This window comes from Triplophysa rosa, linkage group LG4, assembly GCF_024868665.1.
Source record: "Triplophysa rosa linkage group LG4, Trosa_1v2, whole genome shotgun sequence".
Lineage (NCBI taxonomy): Eukaryota > Metazoa > Chordata > Actinopteri > Cypriniformes > Nemacheilidae > Triplophysa > Triplophysa rosa.
Genome location: NC_079893.1, coordinates 26,938,748 through 26,962,093, shown reverse-complemented (window position 1 = coordinate 26,962,093; position 23,346 = coordinate 26,938,748). Strand labels below are relative to the sequence as shown.

General features: G+C 38.7%; 1 protein-coding gene across 1 annotated transcript; it reads right to left on the bottom strand.

Annotated features, from left to right (window-relative positions):
* Positions 1–770: 770 nt before the first annotated feature.
* On the bottom strand, positions 771–22,675 carry papss1 (3'-phosphoadenosine 5'-phosphosulfate synthase 1). Its single transcript, XM_057332610.1, has 12 exons — positions 22,466–22,675; positions 21,900–22,014; positions 21,060–21,295; positions 20,844–20,982; positions 20,559–20,677; positions 19,350–19,463; positions 18,988–19,099; positions 16,204–16,409; positions 11,690–11,825; positions 11,265–11,533; positions 10,050–10,279; positions 771–6,940 (listed from the first exon to the last, which is right to left on the bottom strand). Exons 1-12 carry the CDS (start codon positions 22,523–22,525, stop codon positions 6,802–6,804), a joined length of 1,875 nt encoding a protein of 624 aa, XP_057188593.1. The 5' UTR covers positions 22,526–22,675; the 3' UTR covers positions 771–6,801.
* Positions 22,676–23,346: the final 671 nt, after the last annotated feature.

Here is a 23,346-nt window from a genome sequence, read left to right as displayed (position 1 = left end):
TATCTGTTACATCTCGAAGGAAAGGGGATTTAGGAGAGGGTACAAATAAACGCCAGGGGCTACAGGGTGAGCACATTGTTTATGACCTCACAAAGTTCTCGCTCTGTTTGCATTCCGCAGTGATAGCATCTACAATTTGAATGCGAACGCCAGTGTGGTCGTATATCATCAAGATGTGTTTATTTACGACCGAATGCCGTGAGAAATCTCTTTAGCTCAAAATGAGATATTGAACATCGGGGCTGCACGGTATTGAAAAAAAATGCGATAACTTGCTAAATAATGCGATATGCAATATGCAGTGCGATAATGATTTCAAGTTGTAAAATAAGTTTTAACTACTGTATATGAAAATATATTTATGAACAAAAAATTATATAATTAACTTGGATTGTTTCCCATTCGTAGCGAATCTTTGCGGTATGCACATTTGCGAAATTTTGATCGCTTCGATTAATTATGCAGCCCTATTGCGCATACGCCGCTATATTGTAAGCTAGTTTAAACAACCCTTGTACAAATTTCGAATCGACCACAGCCGAGTTCAAACAGGCAGCTAAAGCAAAAATGTCATGTTTAGATTAGGTAGTGCTCTTTCCAATCAAAAGTAGTTAGCAAAACTCGCTAGCCAAGTCTAGCGTGCGTTTCGGTCAACAATGAAACACCGTTTGTTTGCCCGTCTCGCACATGTGTTTAATTTGAAAGGTCAGGTGTCCACCTCAAGGGTGGTCTGTAACCGCTAGTGACGAACAAATAAACAGAGATTAGCGCTCGCCACCCTTCTGCTTGCAGATAACATCTCTGTGGACTGATTGAGGAAGAAGAGATAAAATGTTCACAGTATCGTATCAGGAGTCATTCATGAAGCTCTGACGCAGGACACGGCGCAACACGAGCCATTGCATTTGAATACGCTGGCTGCTCGGTGCATTCCAATGACTTATTAATTCACCGTTACAAGTTTGAAAGCATAAATCAGAAGATAGCATCAGCGCTACCTTCGTCATTCGCTCGCATTGTGGACGAACTGTGGTCAGAAGGCATTGGGGAGGGTTGACAGCTTTAAATCAGAGACTCAATGCAACTTTCCTGTTGAAAATAATGTTACTATAATTCAATTCAATTCAATTCAATTTTATTTATATAGCGCTTTTCACAATGTGCATTGTTCCAAAGCAGCTTTACAGGAGCAAATAAGAAAAACACAGAAAGGTAAAACACAGCACAGTGTATGGTGTTTATAGACCAAGCAAGATCATTATAATAAATAATATCTAATAAACAAATGAATAAATAAATAAATAAATGCAGTCTCCACGTGCCCTAAGATGCCTGTACTCTCCTAAAAGTAGAGGTGCTATACAATGAAATTGGAAAAACATTTTTGAAAAAAAAAAGGATAAACTTTTACTTGCCCAGCTAGGTGGCATAAGGTTGGAGCATTGCCATTGTGTGCAGACGCTCAGACGGTGAGCGAGGACACGATGTGGAAGAAAGGAGGGGCTGACTGTCAAACTCCTCTCATTGCTGCTTTGAGGGACCAGAACACTGTCTTGAAACAGATGCGTCTCTTTGATGTGAACATGCCAGGCTGTAGTATTTGATGTATGATATCCTTCTATCCAAGTGATCTCTTTATTTCAAACCCCTCACATCTGAGGTAATGCTCTATATCTCACATTTTAATATCTGTAGTCAAACTGGATCAAAGCAGATTAAAGCGCAGATCCTAAATGTTTGTGAAGTCTCGAAGAAAGACACTTAAAAATGAAACATTTGATCATTTACTCATCCTCATGTCACTCCAAACCTGTTTGACTTTTTCTTCTGAGGAACACAGAAGACATTTGACATTTGAACTAGAAATGCACCGATATGTATTTTGACCGATAACCGATCATTCTTGAACGTTGGAAGCCGATATACTGGCCGATATACAGTATCTACATTTTAATATAACATTTTCTGAGACTGAAAATTCTTTTTTTCTTACCTGAAAATCATGTACCAAGCCTACTTTACACTAATTCAAGATTCTTTAACTTTTGGAATGGTATAATGATTATTTAATAAACAAATTAAAGATGTTCTTCCAGAGCAACCCAGATCCCAGGTCTCAAGACAGAAAGCATTCAGACAGCACTCTGATTCAAACAATACGCTTTTGTTCCTATAATTTACACATTCATAAATATCTACATACTACATCAACAATGTTTTGCTAATAGCAGTAAGTGAATGATCATGACAGAAAGACAGTACTGATATTGGATTTTAACTGTGAGCACAGCATGCAGCTGAAGTTGTTCAACCAGAGGAAATGATTCATAATTGATCAGCTATCGGCCTAAATTTTATTATTACCGTACAATGGGACCCAATGTTGTTCAAATTAGGGATGCACGATAGATGGTCATTTATAATGTTATCATATAATTTATCGTGCATCCCTAATTTGAACAACATTGGGTCCCATTGTATGGCCACAAAACTACTCAGAAATTTCTCAAAATATCTCGTACATGAAATGAGGGCGAATGAATGATGACAGAAATTTCATTTTTGGGTAAACTATACCTTTAACTCAAACCACAGGGGATATGGCAACCGAGTTAAGTCTACGTAGGTGTACCAGTACATTGTCCTTTTTATGGGACGCAGATTTTGTCATGGATGGCTTTAAGTGGAAGTAAAAGCAGATGCAGGGGAAATGAAAGAGAAAATGTGTCTGGGGTTCATCTAAGAGTTTAACCTACCGGTATGGTAGATGATGTCACATGATGGACTGGTGACACCAATTAGTTACGGAGCTTGTACCGCATATGATTTATTGGGAACTATGACAGTGTATGATTTGAATCATTGGATACAGTCAAGAAGATATCTGGGATGGGACGAAAAGCAATTGTTATAATGTATCATACATGTATAAAACTTCAATCACGTAAAAAAGCAGAAAATGTAGAATTGAAATAGCACCTGTATATACACTTCGCCTACATTAAAAGTACATGAACTCTCATAATGACATTCCTCATAATGAGTCAATCCTTTGAGATAAGCCAAAGTCCTGGTAAAACCATCCATCAACAACGGTTAACAGCAGAACCGCAACAATTCTTCTCGATCACCTTTCAAAGCCACTTCCGAAATCCATCTTTATCTGATCTTAATGATTTCCGCATGACCTGTTGCATTTATGGTGGTTTGCATTTGTAACACTGGAGAGAAGGTCAGACGGACCGAGGATCTGACTTCAGAGTGCCAAAGACAAGAACCAGGCGCTACGGAGAGCGGCTTCTCTGTATGTCGATATTAATAAAGCCTGTGTTAAAAGATCCTGCTCAGAGCATGTGAATATAGTGGCCAGCAGAAACGTTTACAAATGCACGGTTACAATGGACATACTTCAGGCAAATTCCATTAGCAGACTTAAAACTCAACTCATCCAAAAAAAACATTTTATTACACGATTGTTACATAAACATGAACTTCTACTTGTTAAACATGTTAACTAAGTTAAACTATCCACTATTACCAGCGGCTAGCTAGTGTGACTTTTATTCCCATAACTTCTTTAAAAGGTGTAAATCGTCAAACTGACGACATGTATGACATGTTTAGAAACAAAAGATTGAATGAGATTAGTTACTTTCTGCCATGCCATCAAATGATGTCACTTCCTGGGTTGCACGCAAAATGCAGCTGTACTTGTTTTTTTAAGTCAATAATTAAATCAATAGTCATTAAATAAATCATTTTTTAGGAGTAATCTTTAAGATTTAACACCAGTATCTCCTTTATCTCTACTATGCATGCACTCTCAACCCTCCGGTAGTCTTTGCTTACTTTTGACCGAAAAATTCCTGTTTTGAAATTCATTATTACAGCAGAGCAATTCAAAACTGATTTTTATTGTACTGGCAATAGACACAAAAAAAATGTTGATGTTATTCCAAAAGGTTAAAAAGTCTTAAGCCACATTGTTACTACTGACCGCAATAGGACACGAATGGGAATATAATTTGAATCAAATTAAAATTCCAAAGAAAAATATGATTAAACAAAAACATCACATTGATTTTACTGAAATGAAAGTTAGATTTTAGGTTTTGGGTCTCTTTTGACAGGGTGGAGTATTAGCCCAAAACAACCAGAGGGTTAAAAATAGATATTTGTAAAGGATTTACAGCCAGGGTACAAGAACGATTTTTGTTCCCAAAAGAACCTTTAAATCAAAGGTTCTTAAAAGAAGCGTTTCTTTCTTACCTTTTACAACCAACAAATGTTTTTATTCAACTGAGATGGAACCTTTTAGGAAGCCAATAATCAGGTGAGCTCAGACTAAATCTTTTACTTAAAGCAGAATTCAGTGTTGGGTAAGTTACTCTCAAAAAGTAATTAATTACTAGTTACTAATTACATATTCAATAGTGTAATTAGATTACTGTACAAATTACTCTCTCCAAAAAGTATTTAGTTACTTATTACTTATTACTTTCTATACCCTATATCCACCTTGATTAGTTAGTGATTCAAGGATAGGCATGAAACTCTCTTTTAATTCATTCAAATAAATCATATTAAACTACATAAAGTACTCTTATTAACTGACCAAAGTATTACAAATGTGAGAATAATACATTAAAGTACAGATTTTAAAGTTAGACTTTGAATTTTGATGTCAATTCCACTATTGCACACACATACTATATTACACAAAGTATTTAGTTTAATTGCATCAAAAGTAACTAATTAAATTACAGAAAAAATAAGAGTAATCCCTTACTCCACTTTTTCAAGGGAAAAGTAATTAAATTACAGTAACTAATTACTTCGTAACTAGTTACACCCAACACTGAAGCAGATACAAAATAACAAAATCTTACACTCCATCAAATGTTCATTTTTAAACTTAAGTCACCTTCATATTGAAGTGCGATTCATTCATTTTGAAAGCCCCACTCGACGACGACTAGAGATCGAACAAGATCTGGCAGACATGACGGGTGAAAAACATGACCGCTGGCACATTGGGACGTTTCATCTCCGTGCTAGAATCAAAGTAGAAGGTGAGGTATTCCTAAAAGGGTCAGGATTAACCATAGGTGTTCCTCGTTTACAGCAGAGCTACTGCATCTGGAGGCCAGCTGGGTTTCAGCACGTACGGTTAGTCGACCCTGCGTGGCTGCTGCGCACATTCGGATGAACTAGGAAAACTTACATTATGAGAAACACAATCCAGATTGCGACGCGAATCGGAGATGTTCTCATGTCTTTGATGTGCTTTGTGCACAGAGTTTTGATCAAGAGTTTCAATTCAAAGTGATTTATAGGCGTTTCTTTCCTGTTTCGATGGAATGGTTTATTAGAGACACTGAAGTTAGGACAATACTGTTAAAAATAAATATGAAATTGTGACAACCTACATGATAGTCTAACCACAATAACTACAAAAAATAAATAATACTAAAATGTCACCTATACCAAAGACAAAGCATGAAAAAACAGGAAACAATCAATATAATATCTAAACACTGGATAAAAATGTTACGGACTATTGAAACGGCAATGAATTCAGTACAATTTACATGTTTGTTTGACCTTCTAGACAACAACCCTATTGAAACGACTGCCCATATTTCAAAACAGTAGAACGATATTCTGTTGTCACAGCGCGTATTTTAGGATAACTGAATAAAATACTGGACTTTTTCTGTTGATATTATACGACAAATAATGCCTCTGGTTTTCAACATAACCAAACAATAATTTATAGTCACATTCTGCCATGGATTTGGGCTTACAGAAATGTTCCGGGTTCAATACCTGCACGACAGGGCCTTATATCAATCAGTGTTTTTTGCATTTTTTATAAATAATACAATATTTATTCTGTTTATTTTGTGTTTTTGTTTAATGAATATCACTCGTAATACCAGTGTAGGGAGGAAGAGAGAGTTTATAACCACTGTAGCACTTAAAGGAATAGTTTACCCAAAAATGTACTCACCCTCATGTCTTTCCAAACCTGTATGACAGTTTTGCAGAACAAAACAAGATATTATGATGTATAATGTTGGTAACCAAACAACAATGCCCTCCATTGACTTCCACTGTATGGACACGAAACCACTGAGACATTTCTCAAAATATGTTCTTTTGCGTTTCAAAGAGGAAATAATCATACAGTATACAGATTTTGAATAACACGAGGGTGAATAAATGATAACAAAATGGAACAATATTGATAATCACGCTTAATAACATCACAATTATTGTCAATACCGTTATATTGTGACATCCCCCACGTGAAGTTATAAAATCTATTGAAAATATTGTTTTAGGAAGAGAATAAGTATATTAAACCCTGAACATTAATGTAGCAATTTCAATCAAAATGTCATTATTAAGGCAAGTGAAGCAATTTGAAAATATCACTTTTTATCCTACAATTACTATTATCCAATAGTAACAGGCATTTTTAGGACTGGGAGAAAATTGAACGGACAAAAATAGAGACTAAAGAATTCATTTTCTCGGTACCTTCCACAAAGTTAACTCGCATTATTCATACTTTAAAACAGACCATATAAAAATGCTCTCGTAAGACTCTGAGCCATGAACCTGACAGTGATTTTATGAGGAACGACATGTGCATCTTGCAAGTAACGTCCAAAAACAGTCCATTGGGTGGTCCCAGTGATCCATTATTGTGTTTTTTGTTTTTTAATCGTCTCCTCCCCTTTTCTCCCACTGTAACAGAAATGTTTCCGCCCGTCTACACACCTGCAAAACCACTTAGGCCTTCTCCATCGACTGGTAATACTCCTTGAGAACAGACCAGGCCTTGGGCGCCATGAAGCCTTCTGGAGGGTTCTGGCCGTCGCGAGCCATCCTTCTCATGCGGGTTCCTGAGATGAAGTCATAGTCCTGGTGGCTGGGTAAAATGAGACGACAAGAAGTCGAATTAGAAGAGATTATTTTAATACGGGCGAGAAAAGGGACAGCGTTGTGCCCGGTGTGATAAGAAAATAAAAAGAAACATGATCTGGGAGCTTGCGTCAGAGAAAATAACCGGGTGCTGTACACTGGCTCTTTGTTCGCGCCATCGGAGGGAGCCACGTATTATATTCTGAAAGACCTCTATGATAAAATATGTTCTCTCAAGTGGCTCTTAAACGACATTATTCCTTACTGCCTTAAAGGCTGTTTTCTACGGTGCGAGGGTAGAAGAGGTAAATACACCGACTTAACTTCAAGACACAAAAAACAGAAATGTAAACTAAAGGCCCATGCCATTACATCCAAAACTCACGTTTTCATTCAAACAAATGCCTCGAAAATAAACAGATTGCGAAATGTCTGATAAACAGAGATAATTAGACTCCAACTGATGAATAAAACTCAACCGCTAGTCTAAATACAATCCTCAGTGGCTCCTGCGAACAGAGTTTATTAGCAGACGTTAAGATTACATTCGCAGAGTTTGATGCGTTTATAAATGTGCGCCGTTGCGCTGCGCATTCCTGGTCGTAATTACGACCGTTAAACGGCAGTGTTATTTTGTGGTGGTTTTTCAGCTATGCGTCGCATCTACACGAACAAACGCTTTATATGGGTTTATAATGTGGAACGCAAAAAATGGTGTAAGGGAGGAAAAATCTTGCATTTAGTCACAATAGAGTGCCTGCTGTATGCTTGTACATCCTGTCCAGAACTACTAAATGGTCAGGCAAAGTAAATATGTGCATTTTTGAATTTGAAATATTATCAATAGCACAAAAATGACTACTGAATTGACTGTGCATTAAACCCTATCCTATCCAAGGCCAAAGGAGCTTGGGGTTGGGCTGACTTCACTTGGGTTAGGGAATAAAACACCCTAGTAAAACTCTAACAACAGGATTAAAACTAGTTTGTACCGCAACTTACTGATAATGATAGTTTACTAGTTCAATACTTATAGCACAGTTTTTAGTTTATGAAAGTGCAATGCATTGAAGTATGATGTAAACAACTAAACCATTTTGCAAGACGTAAACACTGGTCCAGAAACACTTCCTGTTTCAGTTTTTTTTATTTGTTTTTAAAGTCACCAGAAAATCTAAATGTACTTAATTTACCTTCATTCTAATTTCCTTATGGAATATTATAGTGCTTTTTATAAGTGATTTACGCACCTTTTTAAATATTCATGAGCCCATGACCTTAAAAAAACTCTTTCTGTCATGAGGCATGGCGCGAGGGCGGGGCTATCAGGGACTCTGCCCCTCCCCTCCAGCTGCATGTGGCTGAAGATTCAAATCTCAAATGACATTTTTAGATTTATTTCAGAGGTCATTTCACTGGGATATATGTCACGATGGGGAAAAAAGGATAATCGCAAGTCTTTTTATTGAACATTTCAGTTCTACATTTTATATTGGTTGTGTTTTCGTCTAACATTTGTGTTGTGTTAGACTAAAAGAGAACTGAAAGAGAAGTGCTTCTGGACCTGTGCTTTTTAAATTTGGCAAAAAGGTCTATACTTGTAAGTTTTCTTTAACTGAAAATGATGAACAGTCTTGCAAGTCCATCCAGAACACCTTAGCAACACCACACCAACATCCATGCACCAATCACGTACAAGCAAATGTTTAAATGTAACTTCCACATACTACTTGTCATTTCATTTGGATGGATACAAAACGACTTTTGTTTACGGAATATTATCACCATTTCACCTGGCAGTGACTTCAATGGGGTGAAGGGGTAGGACACATAAACTCCAACTCCACCGAGAACAGTTAATACACGTTTAAATGAGAAACAGCTTGGACTGATTCGAGACACTTAAATGGCTGGCAATTAGGCTCAGCATCCATATTTGTCTCGATTTTGGCCAGGCCCAACGCCCTGCTCGAGGAGCAGACGGAACGCCATAAATTTACTAAGGCGCCAAGCGGGACTCTTTGAAACTCAGACGGGGTGCGAGGCTGCGAGGCCCTGCCCCCGTCTCCCCCCGCTGTCACATTTCACAATTCTTTACTTCAAGGTGTCTCAAGGTGATGAACATTTTCATTACTGGATTGTAATGAGAGAATAAGTGTGAGGACAAACAGCTAGGCATTTTGTTTAAGGTCTAGTTCACCCCAAAATAACATTGGGTCATCATTTATTTACTTCCACCCCCTTTACAAATCCCTACAACTTGTTTCTCAAGAACACAGAGATTTTATTACGGTTAACTATGCATTTTTCTATACAATGAACGCAAAAACATGTATCTCACAATTTCTCACCTGTCTCACAAAGAATGCTTGGGAGAGTAAAATATTCAGAAAATAAACACTTTGGTTTGTTTCTCTCACTATTGCACGGCTTTGTTGTTTTGGGTTTTTTGTTGCTAGGGTGTCACTAGGCAGTTGCTAGGGTGTCAGCATCTTCAAAATGTGGACTATAACTGAGATGCAACTTGTACATTTTGACTGGTTAAGTTCTCAGCATCTTTACACTTTATGGGTCGGTTAACCTGACACTTTAATTCTTCATGGCTTGGATGCACATTTGCATTAAGACATAGTCTTTGTTGTTCTGTCTGTCATATTTACTGTGTGTTATGTTGCATGGTCTTCATCAGGGACGACTGAGAAGCCTGTTAACTTGATAGCGTAGGCCGCTAATAATTGAAAGACGAGACGACGGGAAATGGCATGATTTTCGTTAATCATCTTCCGGGGGATTTGTACACAGCCAGAGGAACACTGGCACATCTCCATTTCTGCTTGACTTCAAAGAACTCGAAAATTTGGTAAATGCACATGACAAAACATTTCCTGCCATCGTGCTTGAGAATCGAAAACGGCTGACATGGATGTTTCAATCAAGACGAGCAGTAAAAGACTGTTTGAACAAACGTTCGCATACAACGTTGATTTCCATATCTGTCAACACCACACCACTGTCACTTTTCTAAAGTTTGAGAGAAATCTGCTCGTGTAAGATTTCGAACCAACAGTGTGGTTAAAGTTCATATTAAAAGAGAAACAAATACCAAAGAGACTCACTTTTTGGGGTCATAAAAGTCCATAGCCTTCTTGACTTTATTGTAGGCCGCCACTTTGAAAGGCACGATCTCCAGAGAAATGAGACCAGGGGCCATAGTGAGGACTTTGGCTCCGTGGGAGGGCTCATAGAGGTCTTTACCCGTGTCCGGGTGAGGCATTCCTGCCGGGTCACGGCCCACTATGTAGAAGTTGGCCCCAGCCACCATCCGGGCCCTGCAGTGCCACTGCACCTGTTCGAAACAACAAATGTATATTCATTTTGGAACAATGAAAGTGAAAAAAAGACCATAACACCATAAAATATTTAATATAGAAACGGATTTTTCAGCCTCGCTATTTTTCATTTCCTCGCTCCAAATTGAAAGAATAGTGATAATACTTGAGAAAAAACAATATGCACGCATCTGTAAAGTGATCATTTAGATGTCAATGTCAATCAATGACACAAATTCAGGGTTAAATATGAGAATAATCATTGAGACCATTCAACTGACAATATGCGTCTTGAGATGAATAAAATCATCTCTCAGATCTTGAAACTGGACCCATGATCACTACCAGCCCGGCTAATTGTCTAGTGTGGAGTCATAACTCAATGAGGCGAGCGACTCCTTCCTGCAGGCTGCTTTAGTCTTAGGGAGTCCGTCTGCTACCAATAAATTTTTAATGTCCCTCGCCACATGATTAAAGAATAGCAGACGTCAAAATAGCCGTGGAACACCAGCAGCGATTTTCGCCAGAAGAAAGCCTTCGATCTGTGCTTACCTATGGACCAAAGAGCGACGCCACTGATGTGTTTAGATCCCTATTGGCCAATCCCGAGATGCATGATGCCCACAAAATGAGACCCTCGCTTTGCCTCCAGCCCCCGGGACGAGTTAGGTGAAACGAATCGGCAGTGTATTGTACCACCAACAGCTCACAAAGGAATGCGCCCGGCGCAAATTTCCTCACCGCTAACTTTCCATTCGACAGTTCATTGGCTTTCTTCGAATGCTGTTTTAATTATCGTTCTGAGCACATTTGGAGCAGCTTCTTTAGAAATTCCTCCTACAAAACACTGCACGTATTACGCAATATGTGAAGTATGCAACATGGCATGGCCAATTTGCCACATTTTTGACATACTCGACCAAATTGAATATGAAAATACATTATACATCAAAGGCATATAGAAATATACTTATTATAAATCAGTTTAAATCTCACACTGACCTCTGTGGGCCCGGCGTACATCATTGGCGAGGGGAAGATGGCCACTATGGTGGAGTTTGGGTCGAGCAGCCCCTCCTCCAGCACGGCGGCATGCTGTTTCATGCGCCAGGCGAGTGGCACGTCGTCGTCTTTGGTCCAGCCGCCCAGTGGGTGCAGCAGCAGCACGGGCCGGCGGTAGCCGCGCTCGATGAGACGCCGCTGCGTGTCCTGCATGAGCAGCGCGTGGCCGTTGTGCACTGGGTTCCGTAATTGGAAGGCAAAGACGGCATCTGAAAACGAGAGAAGATCGCATGTTTTGCAACGTTACATGATAACAGCAATTCGACATCACAGGTAAAGCATGTATTATTCAAAGCGAGTAAAGCAATAGTTTTATGCAAAGAACATTATGATCATATGATCGCAAACACAGCACTAGTTCATACCTGCGTTCATCTCTTTAAACTTTTGCTTGAGTTCAGTTGGGGTGAGTCTGTAACTATCTAGCCCGTCGTTCCAGTAGATCCGATCCAGAACCTGGAGATCTCCTCCTACCAGCCAGTCTCCACTCTCCATCACCATCTGAGAACAGAAATAACCATCAGACATTTAGGAATAGCAACAATCTGATTTGATTCCCATAATAGTGTCATACACGTCTGCACATTCTTTCCTTTCCATTTGAGGCACGACGAATATAAAAGAAATCTGAAAGCCATCTCCATTCAATAACATATTTAGCACCTTGATGCTCTCAAAATATGCCGCTTAGACAGGAAATGGCCATCTGACTGACATCTAAAGTGACCAATCAGAATGCATTACACAACTCTCTGAACAAACTGAAGCAGATATATAAAATATAACAGACTCATTGTGCTTGACTGGACTTCTTTATTTCGCTTAAAACTATTTCTAAAATTCACTCCCAAACCCTCTAGACGTGCATCTATAACATCACGTTAAAACGTTCGCCTTTCGAGAGGTCCTCGCTGGCTTTTGCTTGAGCCGCTGCCTTGGCCGGGGTTAAAAAGCAGTACTGTACGGTATCAAAACCGCAGCTCACAGCAGACCTGAGGCTGCTTGGGCGGAGAACAACGTCTCACGGCCTCTCTGACTTTCATCTTTTGAATTGAATTGACAGCAGTGCTGGTGGCTTAAGAGCTCTATGTGAAAGTATGTGATCATATTAGGCAGTCTTGGAAAGCTCTGACAGCTTTGAATGTTAATAAAATGCTTCATGGTCTGCTTTTGCATTTGAAGACTAAATGCATGGGCAGCTGTCTGTTTTTGGCCACGGTATGGCAACAGTAGCGGCCGTTTATATCATTTATGGGGATCTATGTGTGTTGACACTGAATCGCATTTATTAAATAAATCCGCTCGATCAATAATAATATAATTAAATGCTGCTGGAGTTAAGTAAACATCACTGCTCTGTTCAATCAGAAATAAATAACGATAATGTATTTAATTTACTGTAGATAAATTCTCCTGGGCCTGGTTAACATCCAACATAATCAAATTTACAATGTTATATCAGCTGAGAGTCGAAATAAACGGGTAATATGTAGTGCACATGAGAGCTGCACGATTAATCGTATTTTAACCATGATAACGATTTATGGCTCTCACGGTTAATTACAAATAATCGTCGCAATATTAATGCGTAATCGTATTTTAACCATGATAACGATTTATGGCTCTCACGATTAATTACAAATAATCGTCGCAATATTAATGCGTAATCGTATTTTAACCATGATAATGATTTATGGCTCTCACGATTAATTACAAATAATCGTCGCAATATTAATGCGTAATCGTATTTTAACCATGATAACGATTTATGGCTCTCACGGTTAATTACAAATAATCGTCGCAATATTAATGCGTTACTAGCAAGCCCAAAACATGATATAGTCAGAAATGGTTAATTTACGGCGTTGAACAGCAGCCGATTTTAACATCTATTAATTGTCTATAAAGTGTAATAAATATGCGCAAAATGAAAAAATCTAAACTCGCGGATTAATTGTGATAAAATTTCGAGCAAAATAATCACGATTATCATTGTTCCCAATATCGTGCAACCCTACCGAACACGATATTCCAACATGTCAAAAACTTTGATTCTCCCTGGTTCTTGTGAATCTCATGAAGAAATATATAGCAAAAAGGGCTGACTTAAAGTAGTCTTTAACTGTTGCACTTGAACAAACACTGGGGATGGATTTATTTTTGATGTGAGACAGGCAGAGCCAGTCCACAGTCCGAAGACTCCATGTTGGCGCCCATTAGGGAGAGCTGGAGCCATTAAAGTCCACCTAAGCCCACAAGCCGTACTTACAGATGGAAACAATTGTGCAGTATATACTCTGTGAGATCTGTAATAGGAAGGTCAGGGGAGAGGAGGGGAGGAAAGCGCAACCTGACTAAACACAGTTTGAACAGAACGCGAGCCGAGAAATCTAACTAAAACACATGTGTGAAATGAAGGAGGTCAAAGAATAAAGAGATTACTTAAGCAGGGATATTGAGAGAGATCTGGCGGTAAAAGAGAGAGACTGAGACCTGGGTGTGAAACAGAGAGAGACCTGGGAATGAGAGTGAAAGGAGAAAGTGAAACACCTGGGGTGAAAGAGATCAAGCGTGTGAGAAACCAGAGTATGAAAGAGAGAGAGACCCGGGGGTGAAGGAGACGAAATGAGAGAGAAAAGAGGAAAAGAAAAAGTGGGGGGTGAGGGAGAAAGAGGGTGAGAGACCTAAGTGTAAAGAGAGAGAAGTGGGGAGAGAGAGAGATCCAGTGGTGAGACAGGGACAGACACTAGAGGATGAGAGAAAGAGAGTGAGACAGTAGAGAAAGTGAGACAGTGACCAGGAGGAGAGAACAAAAAAAGAGAGCAAAACATCTGGAGTGTGAGAGAGAGAGAGACCTGGAGGTGAAAAAGAGATCAATCAATGGTGAGACATGGGAGAAAGATAGAGTGAGACACCTGGGAAGAGAGAGAGAGACATGGGACGCGACAGAGACTAGGGGGTGAGAGAAAGAGCGTGAGACAAGTGGAGAGAGTGAGAGAGAGACCTGGGTGTAAAAGAGAGAGAGAGAGAGACCTGGGGGTGAGAGAGAAAAAAGAAAGTGAGACATCTAGGGTGAGACAGAGACCTAGATTTGAAAAAGATCAATCTGTGGGTCAGACAAGAGAGAGTGAGACAACTGTAGAGACAGAGAGACCTGGAGGTGAGAGCAAAATAAAGCAGGAGACATATCAAGAGTATAGCGTCAGTTCTAGAAGACCACGTTAGTCAAGCTTGCTCAGCTCATCTCATCAGGTGCAGCTAATCAGTGTCAACCAATAGTGATAGGGATGGTCATTTCGGTTCATTTACCTACGTTTTCCGAACATTAACCGTTAACTGATACGATTTTAATATTAAATTGGAATTATATAAAAATACATGCTGTGTCTCATTTCGAAGGCTGCGTCCTCCGGAGGTCGCGTTTGTCCGCCGCATACGCCTTCGCATGCGACATCCGGAGAACGCAGACTTCGAAATGAGACAAAGCTAAAGTTGACGTTAAAAATACAAACATTTTTTTCACAGATTTATTTTAACGTACAAACAGCAGCATAACGAAAAGATCAACAACAGCACCTGCATTCACATATGATCACGTTTTCAGGAACCTGCAGCGTTTTGGACAATGGATAAAAACTAAAATAATATAAATCCAAAGCATAAAATAAACAGGCAAGAAAATAACTTAAATAATTAACTAAGTATGACAAAACGAAAACACCGGCGAAGTTTATTTCCGTCAGAACGTTTGCAGGCCTACCTCAATCCAAAGTTTGGCTAGTTTTTATTTAATAAAGTAACTATCGTGAAAGACATGTATCTGAAATGAATAATTTTGCTTAAATAACTGTTCTGGTTCCCCAGGTGGGGGATATTATAATTGCTGCACTCCTGCTCTGCCCAGAACAGTTTCATTCCACCAACCTTAAATATTGCTATTGTTTAAATCTTTGACGGTAGTGGTTCTGTTAGAACTGGAGTTAGAGAAAAAGACACCTGAGAATGAAAGAAAGAGAGACACCTGGGCTTGAAAGAGAGACCTTCTTTTCCACAGACCTGCCAAGAGGGTAGCATGGTTCAGTCCACTGTCAGAGGACGGTCCAAGGAAAGCTTGGCAACCAGACCACACCGGGACTTATTTATGCATCAGGTCAGATGTTCTTCAAGTTGCCTTTGACTTCACCTTCACAAATATTAAATACGTGGAAAATAGTTTCCGTTTAACACATTTACAAAGCACGTTCTCTGTGGAAAATGTGAGTGGTGTTCACCCGTGCAAACGTGATATTGTTTGCTTTCTACAGTAGACATACCTTGCATACATATAAAGCACGTCTATGAGAGCAGTTCGAAGTTTCATTCATGTCTGGGGTACGAATGGTATGAGATGAGTTACACACCAATATAATATTTAAGGTTCTGACCCTAAATATATTGCTCACCATTAAATGCTGCGATTAAGAAACCATCAGACATCAAAATTTTCACCCAGTTCCAGACTAATGCTGAATCACTGCGATTCTGCTCTCATATTAACATGCGTGTAGTCTAAACAAGGCTCTCATTCAAGGCGCCTTTAGAATCGGGACTTTCCAGGTGGTTTGTGAGTCAGAAAGGAAGGAAGATGACGGCGAAAACTCGATACAGGCAGATGTTAATCCTATCCAACATCTTACATAAGTTGAAAAAAGGTAATACAACACACATTACACCGCAATTTTTTCTCAGTCAACGTTGCATTACATTGGAATGCTCCGCCCACCATTAAATCTCATTGGTCAACACAGGTATATTTTAAACATGCTCTGATTGGAACGTTTGTGTTGTGATTGGTCATTCAAGTTTTTTGTCTAATAACTGTAAACTGTTTTGTCCTCACCTTAATGTACGGGTGATCTTTGCAAGTGGTACCCCACTGCCGGGCACAACGCTCTTCCTTGCGATGCTCGTAGAACTCCGGGTTGCGAAGGATGGCGACTCTCCGGCCGTTGTAGAGCAGCGTGAACGCTGTGCTGCCGTCCAGACGTTCCTTGTCTGCACTTGAGACGGGCAGGACCACCGGCACCGACAGGTTAATAACCCCACCTACAAGCGGAGGTCAAAGGTCAGACACACACCAAATACATCAGCCACACCAAAGCACCGAGCAATCGGCAACTTTTCAAAGGGCCTAGAGGGGAGCCGTGGGTACGGTTACGGATCTATGAGTGGGGGGTATGGGACAGATTGGTCGTGGGGCTTTATTTGAGGGGAGAATGTGAAAGTGGTGAGTTTTCAAGGAAAGTAAGAGGCTTGGCAGATTCATTGGGTCCTACACCTTGATTAAAGCAATATGAGCGGCAAGCTTTTAAAATCCATTTAGAGGATAAAACACACGCACACATCATAGAAAAAGCAGCTGGTTTCCATAAGACAAAGCCATGAAGCATCCCATTTCAAATGAAACTAGCATCAGGCATCGACACACATGGGCCCATACAAATCAGCTCAGTTGATTCGTAGATCGATGGGGTCCAAAAATGGTCCAATCGGGCTCATTGGAAAGATCAAAAAAATAATACAAGGTGTGAAATACTGTAACTGAGTATAATGAAACACAACGTCATTATTTCTGCCACATCTGAAGTAAAAAAAAAACATTTTTCATCCTAATAGGCGACTGCGTGTGAATACCTTGAACATAATAAAATTAGAAAACTAGGCAAGACAACACACAGCAGGCCGTAAAACTATTTTGACACTTTTTTGGAAAGCTATGCTTGATGTGGGAAATTGCTGTAATTACGCAATTCTATAAACGTCAGGGCCGCATTTCTTTTTGAAAACCGCTTCGCACATTTGTCGTATTTGTAATCAAAAAGGTACCGGCTTGTTATTTTGAATGGTTATGTTCTTTAAAAAGCCAAACTGCTTTGAGAGCATATGAGGAACAAAACCTCAGTCTCCATTAAAATAATAAGAGGTCTTTTAATTCCACCACTAATTCTACATTTAAATTCCACTTTCAGGCCCTCCAGATTCACTCAGTGTTTTGTGTTATACGCTTGATTGAATTTATTTTGTGGTCAAGTTGCTTTTTTCCGGGAGCTTTACCCAGATTTACATTTAGGCATTTCACAGACATATACCAGACAGTATGGTCGAAATATTGGTAGACTACCCATTTAGTTTAAGCGACATTCACGTCGACAGCTATAAAAATCGGGCATTTTACTTTTGGTTGCTGGCAGGCCTTTCGGCTGGACAACAGATGGGCTACAGTAAAGACCTCTATACATCTCGTGCATGATTGAAATGACATTTTCAGGAACACAATAAGGTTCTATTTGTTAACAATAGTTAACAACTTAGCTCAGTGGTTCTCAAACTGGGGACCGGGGCCCCCCAGATCCAGGGGAGCCACAGATTTTGTGTTATTTTATGAATTATGGAAATTTATCATATATTTTATGCAATCAAACATAAAAAATAAGACCCCAACCAAAAGAATTGATGTTCCAGCTTTGTATAACTGAATAAGTTTTTGGTTAAATTAAAATTCGGTAACACTTTACATTAAGGTACCCTTTATAAAGCATTTATAAAGGTGTTCATTAACGATTAATAAGTCACGATTAATACAAATGCATTATGAAGCAGTTATAACTGCATGAATAAAATGAGGGATTCTAATGAAATACCTGCCAAATAGTGAGCCATTTTTAACTCACATGTTATAAATGCTTAATAAATGTATTTATTCATTATTTATTTGACTCGAAAGCAGATTCATTATTATCTTGATGTTGTTTGCAATATAGGCTGTCAGACTGGACACTGTAGGGTGTTATGTTGTTTTTCTTATACCTGCTCACTATTTGGCAGGTATTTCGCTAGAATCCCCATTTTTATTCATGCAGTTATAACTGCTTTATAATGCATTTGTAAATTACTTATTAATCATTAATGAACACATTTATAAATGCTTCATAAAGGGTACCTTAATGTAAAGTGTACCTAAAATTAAAAAAAACGTTTAAGATTATACGTTTTATTTGGGGGGCCGCAAAAGGGGCCTTACAACAAAGACAGTTTAAGAAACACTGCCTTAGCTAACATGAACTAACAATAAATAATATATTTTGACAGCATTTATTACGGAGCTTTGTGTATTTTAGTTAATACAAATATGAACTGAACAATGAACTGTTCGTTCATGTTAGTTTATTGTGCCTTAAACAAAAATGTTCACAGAAACTTAGTAATAGAAAAAAATCAACGTTAACTATGAAGAACAAAGAATTGTTTAGTTTTACTTCATGCTAACTAATATAGTAAACGAACTGAACTTTGTTGGAAAGTGTTGCCACATTCTCTATAAGTAACATTATGGGTCCCAACAACTTTCCAAGACTTGTTATAAATTGTCAAAACAATGTTTCACACAGTCATTACAGGTTACTGGATAACTGATTTAACCTTTGTCTGTAATTCAAAAAAAGCTGTCTAGATGCTTTCAAAAATGACTGTATTTCACTCAGCAGAATATTACAAGCACATTGCACTGTTAAACATCACCCTCTAGTGTTACGTCCACAAAAACATAACTGGCAATGTGATCCGTTCCTGTCCAAAGCCTGTCTTTACTGATCATGTGTAACTGTAAGTATAAGTGAGCTCTTACCATCCAGCAGACAGTTGAAATGAAGACACTGAAGGAACTCTCTCTCTCTCATGAAACCATTCAGAGGAGTGGCCCAGCCTTCGGCGAGCACCTGGACCCACTGCATGTCCACCTACATGCACAGTAACACGCTTTATAATTCAATGCTGGACGTTTTACCGTCATGCAGATTATGTTTCAAATTCAAATGTTTTAAGTTCAGCACATTTCAATGGCACAACGAATAACTTTATATGCAGAGGAAAATACAAACAAACTGACTAAAAACTGATCTGTAACATTACGCTCTTTGTGTCCACACAGGTGAGCGGTCAAGCTTTGTGATGATCTGAAGTGAAGTGACCTATGAGGATTAGCTTTACCTTTGTGATCTCTACGGCTGGAAGAGTCTCTGCGTCGGCCTTGGCCAAGTCCAGTTTGTTCTCCGGCACGTAGAGCTCTTTTACCTCATAGGACGCATCCACAGGCACAATGTCCTACAGTAAAAGTAAGATCTTCAGTAGTTAGTTACGTCCACAGTCCCAATATGTTTCCTAAAAAAAATTGAAACTGTAGCCTTTCAAGAGAATCTATCTGCTTGTTTAAACAACATGTAAGGACAAAAATACATGCATGAGACACGGTCAGATTCACAGCACATCACTATAATGGTTAGTGGGGTGTAACGATACACAATTCAATCCATAATACTGGGTTCACAATATGAAAGCATCACAATATTTTAAAGAAAATTTACAAATGGAACCAAAATACCAAAACAGCCTTATTTTCGAAATGTTAAGAATTATCATATAATATTTTTGTTGTATACTTTTTTTGTTATAGAATTGACAACATTAAAAGTTTAATTGAACCTTTTATATGCCAGTTAAAGAAATTGTAATCGGTCACTAAAAAAAGAAACTTATTTTATAAATATATATTAGGGCTATCAAACGATTAATCGCGATTAATCGCATCCAGAACGAAAGTTTGTGTTTACATAATATATGTCTGTGTACTGTGCATATTAATTTTGTGTTTATAAACACATACACATACATGCATACATTTAAGAAACATATAAAATATAAAAATTAATAAACGTTTATATGTAATTTAAATTATTGGTAAATATAAATAATTCACCTAAACATTTAAATAAATATATATACATTTATGTGTATGTTTTTGTATTTATAAATACAAAATTAATATGCACAATACACGGACACATATTGTGTAAACACAAACTTTTATTCTGGATGCGATTAATCGCGATTAATCGTTTGACAGCCCTAATATATATATTTTAAATATTTTATCATTATTGTTTCTGCCCTGCTTGTGTTCAGTTCAAACTATTTTTGTGAATTCATACAGGTCATCTGTTGGCAGCTCAACCAATAGGATCAAACAGAAATCATATCAGTAAAAAAAGTATGTATTTCAAGATATCAAACCACGATATATCGTACACTCCTAATGTGGTCAGAAATACTCCTTGTATTGTGAAATGTGCATCTTTAGATCATGAACCCTGAAGAAGATACCGCTATGAATCAGCATTGGTGTCAGTGAAGTGAACGTACCCTTTCCTGCAGGAGATCCAGGAGTTGTTGGATGCACTCGTTCACACTGCATGAATCGGTCTTCAGCACCAGTTCTGGAGCCTCTGGCTTCTCATACTCAGAGTCTATTCCTGTAAAGCCTGAGGACATCAAAATAGTTTTCATAGCTCAACAGAAGCAAATGCATGCTGTTAGCAACACCACACCATTCCAGGAAACAGACAAAGTGTAATTGATGTACTAATGCGATATAACTCATTAATGCTACATATATAAAATTGCATTACATGGCTTTTAATGATGTACCTCTGATTTCTCCAGCTCTAGCCCTCTTATAGAGACCTTTGACATCTCTCTGCTCGCACACGTCCAGAGGAGCATCCACAAACACCTCAAAGAACGGCAGGCCGGCGGCTTCATGGATCTTTCTGGCATTCAGACGGTCCTGAAGAGGAGTATATGATAAACCCAATTCAATTATTCCTAATAAATATATCAATATATCAATGTTGTTTTCCTCACCCTGCTGTACGGGGAAATGAAGCTGGCGATACACACGAGTCCAGCATCGGCGAAGAGTTTGGCCACCTCGGCGATACGGCGAATGTTCTCCTCGCGGTCTTCAGGGCTGAAACCCAGGTTCTTGTTGAGGCCTTGTCTGATGTTATCTCCATCCAGCGTGTAGCAGGGGATGCCGTGACACACCAGGTACTCCTCGAGCGCCATGCTGACTGTCGTCTTCCCCGCGCCGGACAAACCTGACAACACAGGAGAGAATTATAGCAATCTGAGTGTGCATTAATGCAGTGCATATTGAATAGGGATGTAACGATTCACCGTGAGCCGGTTGAAAATCGGTTATAATGAGTGACGATTCAAATCGGTTGAGGTGTGAACTGAATCGCAATACATTTTTTGAACAGCAGAGGCCGCTATTTTCACTGCAAATCTAAACGTGGACATGCTGATATTTCTTAAATGCAAAAAAATCCAAGAAAAGCTCAGACAGTATTAGTTTGTTTATATTAAAGATACTTTTTCTATTATTAATTTGTTATAAAATTGCAGTTTAGTTTTGTTATTTGAAATAAAACATTATTTTATTATACAAAGAAACGTGAAGCATTTAAGAAATAATGCAAGGGAAGTTGTTCATTTCTAATTTGTTTCAACTCATTTTGTAAAAATAAATCGTGAGTAAATCGTGAATAAATCGCATCGTGAGATCAGAATCGTGACTCGCATCGCATCGTGAGCTGAGTGAATCGTTACATCCCTAATATTGAAGATAGATTTATATCTATGGGGTCAGTTGGTTTTAGCCATCGGGACTTTTTATTTATTTGAGAATAAAGGAAGTACCTGAAAGCCACACAGTGCAGCCTCTGAAGCCTCCTCTGGTTCCCACTACCTGCCCACGCTTGTTTCTGCTCACATGATGGGCTTGATAGGTCACATTTGTAGCTCGTTGCTTTCCCTGTATAATAAACAGTGAACACATTTACTACATATATCTGTAACCGTCAAGACAGGACATCCGGAGAGACGGATACAATTAGAGCAAGTGATCAAGAGACAGCAACTGGTTATTTCATATCTCAATCTGAGATAGATTATTTAATATCCAGAGAAATAGTAGTAATAATCAAACTGCACGTGCATATGATACCTAAAACACTGTCTGGGTAGACAGCTTACTACTGTACGTTTTGAAACGCAGTTAATTTCTGCATTTAATTATTCCATTTTTTTCATGCATTTATGACAGCAGAGCCCTCCCAATCTACAATTAGGCATTATTATAAATTAAATGAAAAAATAAAATAAAATCAACAAATGCATAATCCAAAGTGTGTTACTGTACTGTACTGTGTTTTGCATCAGCAACCCAAAAATCCCTCAATGTGCAGCAGCTAAAGTCTACATACCCAGCTCTCGGGTGCATTGCTTAGTTTCTGCTTCTTATTCGTGTTGCCAGAGGTCTCCATTTAAGATATTATGAACTGCTAAATCCACCGTTGGTAAATAAACAAATAAGGAATGTAATATGTGCGGGAAGAAGTTATTTTTATGAAACCGGCTGATGTGTGTGAATGTAGACGTCCAGGAGGAAGCGTAGCGGTACAGACGCTGCAGCACAGGAAGTTACGGAAGGCCACCCGCCTCCTGCGTACCGTGCGCCTGTCCACTAGCCAATCAGATTAGTGGGAGGAACTTCAAAGTAGAATCTGATTGGACAGTTGAGATGTCGTTTAATAGCGGTTGCTACTACAACAAACAAGCGACGTGCCGCCACGGGCCAGTCTGGTGGGGAAAATGAAAGCGGTCTTTCATGTGCTCTGTATTGCCACCCAGTGGAAAAAAATTGTGCATAGTGGAAGTACCACACATTACTTACTACTTACATAATTAGACTCCCTCTGTTTTTGCAGTACATTCTATAATGGATAATTATGAATAAATATTACTGTTTAATTTATTGTAATGCCGGGCTAGACCATTGCCAAATGTGTTAGGAACTTGAACTAGCCATATCAAAATAATACTTTAAATACGTGCCGTTAAATAAAACAGTGCTACAGAAAAATGTAATATTTAACCAGAAGTAAAATCATTCATTTTATACTTGATTATCATTGGTGGTGAATTTGGGCTTGTAGTCTGCGAAGAACTTTGTCATTTACTAGAGAAAAATAAATCTGATCAGGTTTTCCCAGCATTAAATCTTAGAAAGCTTAGCGATATAGATATTGAACGTTGCAGTTTTAAGGGTTTTGTGCTTTACAATTTAAAGAACTAAACTACTGTA

Excerpts from the sequence above, each read along its gene's own strand:
- papss1 (XM_057332610.1), bottom strand. The coding sequence starts at position 22,525 with ATGGAGACCTCTGGCAACACGAATAAGAAGCAGAAACTAAGCAATGCA. Across the intron at positions 20,678-20,843 it reads TAGAGCTGGAGAAATCAGAG|GCTTTACAGGAATAGACTCT; the intron begins GTACATCATTAA and ends TGATGTCCTCAG. Across the intron at positions 19,464-20,558 it reads TGGATCTCCTGCAGGAAAGG|GACATTGTGCCTGTGGATGC; the intron begins GTACGTTCACTT and ends CTTTTACTGTAG.